We start from the raw sequence: 13,826 nt of genomic DNA on the forward strand, positions 1-13,826 counted from the left end.
TTGTGTGTATACATAGCATTTGTGTTTTGATCTTAAACTTGGACTGGAAACCACCGTAGACACAGAAATTGACTTTCTATATAATGTGGTTTATTTGCACAGCATTTTAAAACTGGAGCTCATAGAAGACAATTAAGTACACCTTATGCATATTAGGGGCTGGAATTTGTGTTTCCTTTGGAAGAAAATTCTTTTTTATGAGATAAATTTTTTTATGAGTGACTACACTTTGTTTTTTTTTGATAATTCAGAAGTTCAGTTCTGCAAACTATAAACTTTTTGAGCCATGCATTTCAGTTCCTGCAGCATCATTGTGGTTTATGTGGTTTATTCAACAATCAAAGGATTGTTGAGTCTTTACATAAATAATTTGATGTCAGTCTATTTTACTTGCTTTGTGAGTCACTAGAAAATGCTGTGTAGCAGGGGAGGACATGCAGGAGTTAAAATGCTCCTGTATAGATGGTTGATTTTCACCTTAAAAGAAAGTGCCAGTGCTGATTGTTTTTTTGTTACACAATAGGGCTTAAAAGCCAGGTGTGTGCTGTGCAGATGTTTACTCAGATTAAGCCTGCAGTTTATGACCTCTGGTTGATAGGAACAGCCTATTATTGGCAGAACCCAGAGCAGATTGCATCTCCTCCCACACCTTACCCCCCACACTCTTCAAAGACTGATTCTTTGTTTGAAAAACACCTGAAATTATTTTAAGAGGTCAATATGAATGTATAGTACCTACATCTTTAGTTGGAACTTGTGTTTTAGCATATATTTTCAATCATATGCAAATGTCCTAGCTTTGAATAGATCCAGTTCAGGGGAAAGATTTGCTCGCATTATGGTTTTGTGTTAGTGAGTTGGCAGTTTTCCAGCTCATGTTGGTGATAGGCTTTCCATTTCCTGTTGTGACCTGTTGGTAATAATTTTCAGACTGCTCAGGAAGCCGGGTTTGATCTCTGTGGTGGGTCAGCTGCTAGAGCAGTGTCCTGGGAAGCTGGGCCACTGTCACTGCTTTGTGGAACTTTCAGCTTAGTTTCTAGTCAAACTTTTCAGCAGGGACCTAAAATATGATAAGGGTTAGCATTTACTGAGCAAATTCTGTGGTTCAGGATCTTTCTGAAGTGGTTCTGTATATTATCTGAGTTCTCATGTCAGCTCCTTGGAGTTGGTACTTTGCTGCCCTTCAAGGCAAGTAAGACTCAACAAAATTCTGGAAGAAAAGGTAGGGTGAGAGATGGTATCATAGGTCCATTCATTCTTCAATATAAAAGTAATATAAAATCATAGAAGCTCTGGAGTATCCTTTTTTAAAATTCTTCTTCCATGACTCAATAAACTGTTGTTTTTTTTAAAATTATACTTTCACATGTGTATTTAAACATAGTAGCTATGATACATTTTGATTCTTAGAGATCATTGTTCTTCAGTTAAGAATAAAATGAAAGGTGAATCTACATGGGGAAACTGTCCATTTGCATTGCTGAAATATAGAGAGATTTGATCTGCAGCTTTGATTGGAATGAAGTCAGGTAAACATATTTCTTGCCCTCATGGGAAGTAGTTGAACAGTTTCTGTCTTATAAAGTCATGAAAATTAGCTTTCAAAGTGTACGTCTTCCACAGCATCTTATTGTTGGGTTGTTTACCTTTTTGCTTGTGATAGTCTGAGCTTTATACTTGTATGTGTGTTTTTCCTTTTAAAATCATCTGGCATTTAACTTTTTTACTGGATCTAAAAAATATTTTGAATCTAGGAAATTTTCTTCAGAATAGATAGCCACTTCCTCTAGCAGGTTATGCATTTAGTAAAGGTGCAGTGATTTAGACATGCAACTATCTTAATGGACAGTAGGATAAAATATCAACAAATGTTACACTGGGAAGAAATCAGTTTAATTATCGTTGTTTCTTGTAAGTACTGACTATTTGTATCAGGATACATTCTTTAATCCGGTGATGTTTTGATGTGATCTACGTTTCATGATGTTGTAAGGGATGGAGGAACCAATCCTTTGTAAAATAGATTTGAGAAACTGTTAATAAGTTTTGTTTTCTCAAGAACCTTGCTCATGCTCTTAGCCTTGAAATTTCTAGGGGGTGTGTTTTATTACCCAAACTTATTTGCCCATGAACCTTGGGCTGGACCTGTGTTCTGTGCATAACTCTCTTTCGTAAATGTCTTTGTTACCCTCTTGACTCCATAGCTTGATTCATGCTAGTGCTTTTGCTTCACCTGACTAACCTCTTCTCTCATCTCTGCCCCAGTGAGGTCCGACCTTTTTTTTTCATCCAGCTGTGTCATGGTGGCTTGTGAGACGTTAGTTCACCGCCCAGGGTTTGAACCCAGGTCCCCACCAGCACTGGAAGCTCTGAGTCCTAACCTCTGGACCGCCAGGGAATGCCCTCTCCCCCCATTTTTAAGATCCAGGTCATGTATCTCTTCCAAAGAATGCTCGTCATCATCAGCTACAGTGGGATGTGGTCTTCTCTCTGAACTCTTCAAACAGTTCTGGTGTCTACGTGTGTCCCCTTTTGTTATATTTACAAACTTACAAATTTGTAGGAAAAAGTTGTCATATCCCTGAGGACAGTAGGAAATGTAATTTATGCCATCAATCAATAAAAATTTCATTTGTATTATATTTTATTTTTTTACAGTTGCTTCAGTAAAGGAATAAGTGATTCTGTTGAAATTCATGGTCACATTTTAATCTTGGACTAGTATCTTGCTCATTTAGCTCCTGCGATGTTTCTTCCAGAAAGCTCCTTGGGGCCAAGTGATAGGTCACTCAGGAATCCCCCCTCGCCGCTGTCATCAATCCTGAGACTCTCGTTCATCTCTCTGGTTGCGGACACCCGGAATTTCCTTTGCCCCTCTCTGGTTGTGCCTGCTGTTCTCAGACAGCTGACAGACATGCCTTGGAAGCTTAGCCGTGGTCCTCAGCCCTACCCAGTTCCCTTGATGAGAACCCAGAGCCTTGTTGGAATTCTGAAGACTCAGTGTGCCTCCCTCAGCTCTGGGCCCCTGAGCCGCATGTCCAGTCTCCCTTGTTCTGCTCACCAGCCCCCCCGTTCTGGGCCGCACTGCTCAGTGTGTGCAGTCTGGGGACCACACTGGTGCTCAGAGTCACCACCCCCTTCTCTAGTCTGGCCTTGATCCTACGTTTGGAAAGCACGCTCTGGTGTTCAGTCCTGTAAGCTTCAGGAGACGACGCTTTGCTTCTTCCAGCTCTTTTGAATCAGTTAATAAAGTCAGAAACCAAGCGGGAATCTAGATTTCCCTGCTCCCTTCCTCGCGTGTTGTTGGTTACATGGCCTCCTCCGCAGTCCTTACAGCCCTTTCTGCGCTGTCATGTCACTGTGACTCAGTGCAGTGATGCCCTCATTGTGTTATACTCAAGGTTGTGAAGGGTCTCCTGGAGTAAGGGCCCCCGGACCCCTCCCCAGAGCTGGTCTTCAGTCTCCTGCCCTTCTTGTCTGTCCTCCACACTGCCGCCGAGGTTGGCTTGTTAAAGTTCGCTTCCGATCAGGTGACTTCTCTTAAAGACTTTGTGGTTTACCATGTGTTGACATGAGTGAGTGAATTGGTTCCTCAGCAGAACCCAAGAGCCTCTTCCTGCTTCTGGGCGCCTCCCCAGCTACTCTCTAGTCCCCACCTCTTACTGAGCTGCCCGAGCAGTTTGTATTATGTTGCTTTTCCCCCTCATCAGCTTGTGGCCGCATGGTCGGCCTAGCTAACCCATCCTAACCCTGCAGCACTGTGTCCTCTTTCGGTGTTTGCAGACTCTCCCAGGCAGCAGCTTGTTCCTGGCATCGCGTGGACTTGCTGTGCCCCTCTCCTGTGTGCCTCTCATACCGTGTGCAGTTACATGTGTGTCTTGCACCTTCACCACCTTGGGAATAGGGACCTCTTCTTACTCAGGACCCCCCAGCACATGCTGGGCGCTCAGCAAAAAGTTTGTCAAATACATTAATCAGTAACTCGGAAAACTGACTTTGCCTACTAGGTAAATGGTGGTGCTGTAAACTGAGATAGTGAGAGGGGGAGGACAAGTGGGTTTGTGTTCAGCTTAGGTCTCGTTGAATTTCAGTTCTCATACATCATGCAAGTACAGATCAGTTTGTTATTCACACCATAGTTAACTGATCCAGGAAAATTCTGTAGATACAGATAGACTATTCTAAAATAAATATGGGAAAGCAAAGGAACTAGAATAACAAAAACAATTTCGGAAAGTAAGAATCAGGTGTGAGAAATCAATCTCTCCAATGTCAGGAGCTCCAGTAGTCAATACTGTGTGTTATTGCTGTAGGTGTAGAAACAGATCAACGAAACAGAACAGAGAACTCTGAAACAGAACAGAGTTTTTTGAAATCTTTGAAACAGATTCACACAAATAAGCCCAACTAATTTTTAACAGAGGCCCCAGAACAATTCAGTGGGAGGAAGATAACTTTTTTGGCAAATGGCATTGGAGCAACTGGACGTCCACACATCCAGAAACAAGCTTCAGCCTGGTCTTACAGCTTATACAGAAATTCACTCAACGTGGACTACAGTTGTAGTTCAGTCACTCCGTTGTGTTCGACTCTTTGCAGCCCCATGAACTGCAGCATGCCAGGCTTCCCTATCCTTCAGCATCTCGTGGAGCTTGCTCAAACTCATGTCCATTGAGTCAGTGGTGCTATCCAGCCATCTTGTCCTCTGGACTAGAGTTAAGTATAAAATGTAAAATTATAAAAATTTTAGGAAAAAAATTTGGGAGAAATCTTTGGTAGTAGATTTCCTAGAGTTGATGCCAAAGCATAATCCTTCAGGGAAATATTGATAAATTGAACTTCATCAAACTTTGGCTTCATGATAGACCCTGTTAAAGGGCTTCCCTGATGGCTCAGTGGTAAAGAATAGACCAGCCAATGTAGGAGATACAGGTTCGATTCCTGGGTCAGGAAGATGCCCTGGAGGAGGAAATGGCAACCCACTCCACTATTCTTGCCTGGGAAATCCATAGACAGAGGAGCCTGGTGAGCTACAGTCCATGAGGTAACAAAAGAATAGATACAACTTAGCAACTAAACAACAAACAAGACCCTGTTAGAAAGAAGAAGACCAAGCTACAGAGTGGGAGAAAATATTTGCAAACAACACATCTGACAAAGGACTAGTATCTAAGATACATATTCTAAAATATGAAACTCAGAAGGAAAACAATTCAGTTAGAATTGGCAAAAGATATGAAGAGTCATATCGCTGAGGAGGATATGCAGGTAGCAAGTAAGCACTTAAAATATGTTCAACATGAGCTGTTAGGGAAACCACGTTAAAAGAACCATGAGATACCAAAACACACCTGTCAGAATGGTGAAACATATATACCACCGAGTGCCGGCTTGGATGTGGAAAACCAGGCTCACCCAGACATCGTAGGGAGGGATGTTAAATTGACGGTTTCTTTAGGAGCCAGACATGCAGTTAACATATGGCACAGTAATAGCAGTCCTTGGCTTTTATCCCGGAGAAATGAAGACTTTAAGTTCACAAAGAAATCTGTACATGGGTATTTATTGTGGCTTTGTTTGTGATAGCCCAAACCTGGAAAAGAGCCAGATGTTCTTCCACAGGTGAATGGCTAAACAAACATCCGTGGTGTGTGTGTCACGGAGCACGACTCCACCATAAAGAGGGGCGGACTGCTGACAGACCCCAGCCCCGGACGGCTCTGCAGAGCCCTGCCGGGTGCCGAGTGGACCCGTCCCCAAAGGCGTGGACCACACGACTCCATTCGTGCAGTGCTGTTGACGTGGCAGAGTTACAGAAATACAGAGCGGGCTGTAGGTCACCAGGGGTTAGGAGGCGGTGCTGGGGGACTGGAGGAGAGTGCTGTGGCTGTAGAGGCAGCAGGAGGGTCCTTGTGAGGGAAGGCCCTGTGTCAGTGTCACACCGTGACCATTGGGGATGCTCAGGGGAGGCGACGCAGGAGCTCTTTGAATTCCTTACCGCAGCTGCGTGCAAAATCACCGTTGCCGTTCTGTCGCCCAGTCGTGTCCGACTCCTTGCGACCCATGGGCCACAGCAGGCCGACCAGCCTGTCCCTCGCCGTCTCCCAGAGTTTGCCCAAGTTCATGTTCATTGCATTGGTGATGTTGCCCAGCCATCTCATCTCCATTGTCTCCAAGTAAAAAGTTTAAAAAAGTGAAGCCCTCTTAAGCACATGGTGCTGTGCAGAAATGGGCGCGGCCAGGCCTTGTGCTGCCTTCCGGGGGGCAGACAGCCGTCAGTTATCCCACGAAGCAGGGTGACACTGCATCTGGGGCGTGTGCCGTCAGGGGAGGCGGGGGACTCACCGTGTGCACTGGGCCTGGTTGGGGCAGCCAGCCCAGGTGGACGGGTGCTGAGGCAGCTTTCGTTACAGCACACGACTTTGCTGTGGTTACTGCAGCTCTTCGTGTGTCAGTGTCCTCACCTGTGAAATGGGGATGACAGTAGAGCCTTTGGGGCTGTGGTTGTGGTTAGTACAGATACTAAATGAGTTTGTAATGTGCTTAGGGTGGTGCCTGACATATAAACTCTGCTGGAGAGTTTGTTCACTGACTAGAGGGTTCTTGAGGTAAGAGCTGAAGGATACATGGGACTGTCACCTCCATGAAGAGGGGAGGGCCCTTTCCATGCCCAGGGAGCAGCTGAGCCTGGGCAGGCACCGGGGCAGCCTCGTAGGGCCCAGAGGAGGGTGTATGTCTGGGAGAGGCGGGAGAGGCCTGGCTGCACGGGCTTGTCTGCTGTGTTGATTACTTTGCTGGCAAAACGTGGTGAGAAGTGATTAAGGCCTTAATGCATGGCATGGGGAGAGGTGAGCATCAGGCCTGCCCTGGGAAAAGATCATGCTGGCTGCAGGGTAGAGAAGAGATGCGAAGGGCCAGGGTGACGGTGCACAGATCACTGAGGAAGTCACTGCAGCGAACCAGTTTTCTCCCTGGGGACTTTTCTCGGATTAGCTCTACTCTTCATAGCTCTATAGGAGTATACTCGCAAGTCACTGTGTCTGTTAAAATGATTTGAAATGGTTTTGAATATGTTTTTAACAGTTTAAAAGGAAAAATAAGACTGTAGTAATCATTTTTTTTTTTTATATGCAGAATTTCAGTTGCTGTATTACGGTTTAAATACCCTTTTGTGATCAAGCCTAGGGATGGAGTTTAGAACCTGAAGCGGTTAAACACTGGTGTCCAGATTCCTTCTGTGTACTTACTTTATGCTTTCATAGATTCTTGACTATTTTATAGCGGTGTTGTGCAATAAAAACACCTGTGCTGCAAATCAAGCCACATGTTTAACTTTCAATTTCTTAGTAACCATATTAAAAAGAAAATGGTGAGATTAATTTTAATGATATATTTTATTTAACCCATTATATGTAAAGTATTATTTCAGCAGACACGTGCGTGCTTAATCTTATATGACTCTTTGCGACCCCATGGACTGTGGCCTGCCAGGCTCCTCTGTCCATGGGATTGCCCAGGCAAGAATATTGGAGTAGGGAAAAAGAAAACAATACTGGAGTGGGTTGCCATTTCCTCCTCCAGGGGGTCTGCCTGACCTAGGGATGGAACCTGTGTCTCCTGCATTGCAGGCAGATTCTTTACTGCTGAGCCACTAGGGAAAGCCCATTTGTTTCATCACGGAATCAATATAAAATTATTAATGAAATATTTGGCATTCCTTTTTTTATGAAATCACAGGAATCCAGTAGATACTTCTCCTTAGAACCATATTTCAGGGCTAGTGGCTGCTGGTCAGACAGTTCAGCTCTACAGGTTTCTGGGTTAATAAGAATAGTTTTTTAAAGTTATTGAATTTATAGAAATAAGAACCCACACAGACCTGATTTTAACAAACTTTGAAACAGAGTTGGTTGCTCTTGTTACAAAGAAAGCTGTGAAGTTTAGATGTATCAGAGGTGTTCGTGAAATGAAGTTTTTTAAACACTGCGAAAGGGTTAAGTTACAAGTTATCACTAACAGTTTTTGAGAGACTTCCAGGGACAAAATGGAGGAGCTGTGTTGGAACTTGCTAATGGAGGGCCCAGGACACAGTTTTACTTGAGCGCGATTTCTTGGTGTTGTACAGCCTCTAGCAAATTAATGTCCATTGACGCATGTTATCACAAGTATTAAGCGCTTCCAGTGTGACCGTCACGTAAAGAAGTGAAGAATAGTGTCTGTGTTCTTTGCAAACCCTTAGTGGACGTGCTTTGCTACATCAAAATGAAAATGACTTTTGAATTGTTAATGCTTTTTTTTAAAAAAAAAAAACTTTTAGTTCTTTACTCAAGAGCCACAATATTTAATTTTATCACCTTTGTGGACACTGCAAAGTTCTTAGTATGAACAGTTATATTCATACTATTTTAACATTTACCTTGAAATAAAACTCTTGTTTTAATTAATATATTCTAACAGATCTCTGTATAATAGACCATTTTTGGTAGAGGTAATCATGAAACATCAGTAAAGTTGAAAAGCAGTAAATATTTAAGATTTTCTTTGTAACTTAGGTGCTAGTTTTTGGTTATTTTACCACAACCAGATTAGCACTGTTGTCGAAAGGCCTTGTTTATTGAACACTGAATACATCTCTCTTTTTACCTGCTTGATTAAGTCAACAGTCTGATCACTGTTATCTGTGTATTATGTTCTACTTACTGCGTAAGATGTTCAGACCAGAGCTCTCCAGCTCCACCTTCTCTTAACTTCTCTTTAAATTAGGTAATTGATACATCTTTTTAAAAGTTGTTGTTGTTCAGTTGCCCAGTCATGTCTGACTCTTTGCGACCCCGTAATTTTTAATTAGAGGTTACTTCTCCCCCACCCCACCCCACCTGGCCAGAGGAAAATATCCTGAGGACTGGAGAGTGTTTTGACCTTCAAGTCTTGTGCGCTAGATTCCAGCGCTGAAAGCGGACCACGCGTAGTCCACTCGCCTTTACTCGTGTGTGCTCATCGTGACAGAGCTGACAAATCTCGTTTTACCAGGTTTACTGGATGAACTGCTCCTGCGATTATAGCTTTCAAGTCCCACCCCTAAACCTTTTGAACCTCTTGCTGGTATCTTGCTCACTTGTTTTGATGTTGAGCACGTAGGTAGATGGATTTACAACACCAAGCTATTCAGGAGTTACATTGTTCTTAAAGCACGGAGTAAGAGCCTTGAAAACATGTTCTTGCTTGTTAATTCTCTTATGGAAAGAAATGCAGATAGTGACCTGTTACCATATTTTCATGGCTGATATTTGACTATGGGCTTTGAAGCTTTAAATTTTAAAGTGTTGAAAGGAGAATGGAATTTTACAGATGTTTAAATGACATTACTTTAACATTAGTATTGGCACCTGGTGAGATATCCAAAAGGTACGTAGTGTCTCCCGTTCATACCTGGTGCGTCAGCCACTGTCCCTTTCTCCTGTGGGCAACTTTCTTAGAACTCTCTCCAGAGGTGGTCTGTGCACACACAGCCAGCTATGTGCTGCAGGTCAGCCTCTATCACAGCCCCCTTTCTTTGGGTGGAAGCCCCACACATACTGTGGTTGTCACTTAGTTGCTAAGTCGTGTCCAACTCTTGTAACCCCATGGACTGTAGCCCGCCAGGCTCCTCTGTCCATGGGATTTTCCAGGCAAGAATACTGGAGTGGGTTGCCATTCCCTTCTCCAGGGCATCTTCCTGACCCAGGGATTGAACTCTGGTCTCCTGCATTGCAGGTGGATTCTTTGCCATCTGAGCCACCAGGGAAGCCCTTGCGTATACTATAGTATATTGTAAACACTTCTCTGTACTTTGTGTTTTGAAACAATGGATCTGAGAGACTACTTTATACCATTACCTGAAGAAGTTCTTCATTCCTTTTTACAACTGCTTAGTGAGAATAGAATTATTAAATGATCCCCAAAGACTTAACCCAATAGAGTTAGCTATTGTTACAGTAATGAAGTTAGTATTTTTTTTAATATGAGATCAGAAGTTTTCTTTACATTGTTAAAGTAGATGGTTTTTATTTTATGTTGGGAAAATGTTAAAGCCATTTCTCCCCCCCCCCACTTTTTTTTTTCAGATAACCAGACAGCTAAATGGAGTCTGAGCAGCTGTTCCATAGAGGCTACTGTAGAAACAGCTACAACAGTATAACCAGTGTGAGTAGTGATGAGGAGCTTTTAGACGGGGCAGGTGTTATTATGGACTTCCAGACTTCTGAAGATGACAATTTGTTAGATGGTGACACAGCAGTGGGTAAGTTTGACATTATAGCTCTTAATATTTGTCATCATGAATTGTTTTAGGCATTGTTTTATTGAGGTTAAGTTTTGGGATGGCTTTTTTGTTGTTTTAATTTTTACTTATTTCTTTGGCTGTGCTGGGTCTTAGTTGCAGCATGTGGAATCTTTAGCTGTGGCATGTGAACTCTTGGTTGCGGCATATGGGATTCAGTTCCCTGACCAGGGGTTGAACCTTGAGCCCCCTGCATTGGGAGCGTGGAGTCTTAGCCATTGGACCACCGGGGAAGTCCCTGTTTTTATTTTAATTGCAGTGATTCATGTAACCATTTTAAAGTGCACAATTCATTGGAATTTAGTCCATTCACGCTGTTGTACAGCTACCACTGGTGTCTGCTTTTCATTTGTTGTTTCGTCACTCAGTTCTGTCCAACTCTTTTGCAACTCCATGGACTGTAGCCCACCAGGCTACTCTGTCCATGGAATTTCCCAGGCAAGAATACTGGAATGGGTTGCCGTATTCTTCTCTAAGGGATCTTCCCCAACCTGGGGATAAAACCTGAGTTGCATGCAGTACAGGTGGATTCTTTACCACTGAGCCACCAGGGAAGCCCAAAAGAAAATCTCATATATGGATAAACTTAAAAATTTCAGTATAATATACTGCAGAGAGGTACACAACTGTAGTTGAAGCAGAAAAGCAAAACTTATGGGGTATATATTATATATAGAGAGAGACAGAGACATATAGAAAGAGATTTATTATGAAAGATTGGCTCATGTGATGGCAGAGGCTGAGAAGTCCCACCAGCTGCCAGCTGCATAGTGGGAGCTCAAGAGAGTTGGTGGTGTGGTTCCAGTCCAGATCCAAAGGCCTGGGAACCAGGGGAGCCAGTGAGTTGAGGCCCAGTCCGTACCTGAGGGCCCAGGCCCCATGGTGCTGATGTCCAAGGGCCGCTCCAGCAAGAGCAGAGTTTTCAGTCTGCCAGTTCAAATGCTCATCTCTTCCGGAAAGGCCCTCGCAGACACACTGGCTATCTGGGCATCTCTTTGCCCAGCCTCGTTGATACATAAAATTAGCCAGCACAATAATCACCATGTCACAAGCATGGAAATGAATGAATTTCTACAAAGTAGTTACACTCATATACCTCAATTAAGAAATAAAACGTGACCAGTTTCCCAGCAATCCGCCCGCGTTCCCCCTTCCAATTTCAGAGGTAACTGTTATTTTGATTTCTGTCACCACAGATTACATTTGCAGGTATTTAAACTTTATATAAAAGGATTTATACTATATATACTCTTTTGAGTCTGGTGCCATTTACTTGTGTTTTGATTCATGTATGTTGTTGAATATAGCAGTAGTTAATTTATTTTCATTGCCATGTAGTATGCCCTTTGTAAATACACTTCAGTTTATCTGTTCTATCTGTCATATGTTGTGAAACACATTTAGGTTTTTTAAATTAATTTTTCTTAGATTTTGGCTATTAACAATCATGGTGCTGAGAATTTTCAGGTACATGTATTTTAGTGCATATCATGTACGCAGTTGTGTGGGATTTATCCCTCAGGATGGTCTCTTGGATGACAGGTGTGTGAATGTCAGATCCTGTGAAAGGCGGTCACAGTCTGGGCATTGTGTCAGCAGTGTGTGAGCTCTGCTTGCGTCACGTCTTCACTAATACTTGATGTCGGTTTAAAAATTTTGGCTCTTTTGATGTGGGTGCATGTGTAAATCATGTGATGTGTAAATCAAATTTTGGGTTTGATTTACAGTTGCCTAATGGCTTATGAGTTTAAATGCCTTTTGTGTGTTGTTTGGCTTTTTAGATAGCGTCTTTTGAAGTGCCTGTTCAGTCATTTTGCCTAAGAGGTCTTTATGCATTCTGATTGAGTCCTTTGTTAGATTTATGTATTGCAGATGTCTTCTCTTGCTCTTAGTAGAATCTTTTGATGAAGATACTGTCAATTTTAATGAAACCCAGTTAATGTTTTCCTTTATTCTTTATACTTTTCCTGTTCTGTGTTAAGATAGCTTCCCATACATACCTCAAGGTCAAGAAGGTATTCTCTCCTTGTCTCCTACAAGTTTTATTTTTTGTGTCTCTCTTGCATTTAGTTTTATAATCTAACTGCAGTTAATTTTTATATGTGATATAAGTGTTCAGATTCATTTTTTCCTATATGGATAACTATTCGGCCCATATATTGGAAAATCTTCCATTTTCCAGTGCATCGGAGTGACCTGTTTCTCATCTATCAAGTGGATGTATTTCTATAGGTCTGTTTCTGGACTTTTTCCTCTGTTTCATTGAAATATTTGGCTGTCTTTGTACCAAAACCCAGGTGGTGCTAGTGGTAAAGAACTGCCAATGCAGGAGACATGAGTTTGATCCCTGGGTTGGGAAGATCCCCTGGAGGAGGGCATGGCTACCCACTCCAATATTCTTGCCTGGAGAATCCCCATGGACAGAGGAGCCTGGCGGCCTACATCCTTGGGGTCGCAAAGAGTTGGACACAATTGAAGGGACTGAGCACGCATGGACGTACCGAAACCCAGCATATATATGAGTTTCGTTTCTCGCATTGGTTTTATGTAAATGTGGTCCGTTTACATTTAATGTAACCACTGATATATTTAGGTTCAAGTCTACTGTCTTTCCATTTCTGTTCTATTTGTCACAGTTGGCTTTTTTTTTCCCACCTTGCTTCCTTTCTCTTCCCTCCAATACTGTTAGTTATGCATTCCCTTATATTTTGTTTGATGGGTTACTCTAGAGATTAAAACATGTATTCTTATTAGTTCTACTATAAATTAGTACTTTTCTTTCTTGACATATTTGTTGTTGTTATTCAGTCGCAAAGTCGTGTCTGACTCTTTGTGACTCCATGGCCTATAACCTTCCAGGCTCCTCTGTCCATGGGATTTCCCAGGCAAGAATACTGGAGTGGATTGCTATGCCTTTCTCCAGGGAATCTTCCTGACCCAGGGATCGAACCCACATCTCCTGCATTGGCAGGCAGATTCTTTGCCACCGAGCCACCAGGGAAGCCCTTTGGACGTATAGTTGGTACTTATTTATTGAATGAGTGAATTAATTACAAATAAAATGAGTCATCAAGCTTGGTTATATGCCTTCATTTCATTCATGACAGCTGAAGGATCATATAAGTCATTTGACAGAGTTAAAATAGTGGAAGAATTAGGATGAAACTTGAAGTTAGTGGATTCCTTCCAGTTTTCATGGTTGGGGTGGTATAAATGAGTGCTTTTACCAGTTTATGGGAAATGTAAGGACCTTAGGATATTTTAGCCCCTTTTCTCCCCTCCTGTTTTTTGTGCTATTGCTGTCTTTTAATTCTTTATATATTTTAAACTGCACAAGACATTGTTGTTGTATTATGTTGATACCTGTTTAGGTTTCGCAACTTTACTTTTTCTGGTGCTCTTTATTCTGTCCTGCATTTTCGTGTTTTTATCTGGGATAATTATTTTTCTGCCTGAAGAACTCTCATTAGTATTTCTTTTAATTGCAATCTGCTAGCAGTAAGTTCAC

At 42.3% G+C, this 13,826-nt stretch overlaps 1 protein-coding gene across 4 annotated transcripts in view; it reads left to right on the forward strand.

The window, feature by feature from the left end:
• The window catches only part of CLCN3 (chloride voltage-gated channel 3), an 89,095-nt gene that overhangs the window by 714 nt on the left and 74,555 nt on the right, over window positions 1-13,826 (forward strand). For 3 of the 4 annotated variants that reach the window (XM_005209791.5, XM_005209794.5, XM_005209792.5), the window contains exon 2: window positions 10,104-10,279. In XM_005209791.5, the coding sequence (XP_005209848.1) occupies window positions 10,120-10,279 (160 nt within the window). In that variant the 5' untranslated portion in view covers window positions 10,104-10,119. Of the gene's footprint in view, window positions 1-10,103; window positions 10,280-13,826 lie in introns of those variants that run through there. The other variant, NM_001193003.1, reaches the window with a different exon arrangement.

This window comes from Bos taurus, chromosome 8 (assembly GCF_002263795.3).
Source record: "Bos taurus isolate L1 Dominette 01449 registration number 42190680 breed Hereford chromosome 8, ARS-UCD2.0, whole genome shotgun sequence".
NCBI classification, from domain to species: Eukaryota; Metazoa; Chordata; class Mammalia; order Artiodactyla; family Bovidae; genus Bos; species Bos taurus.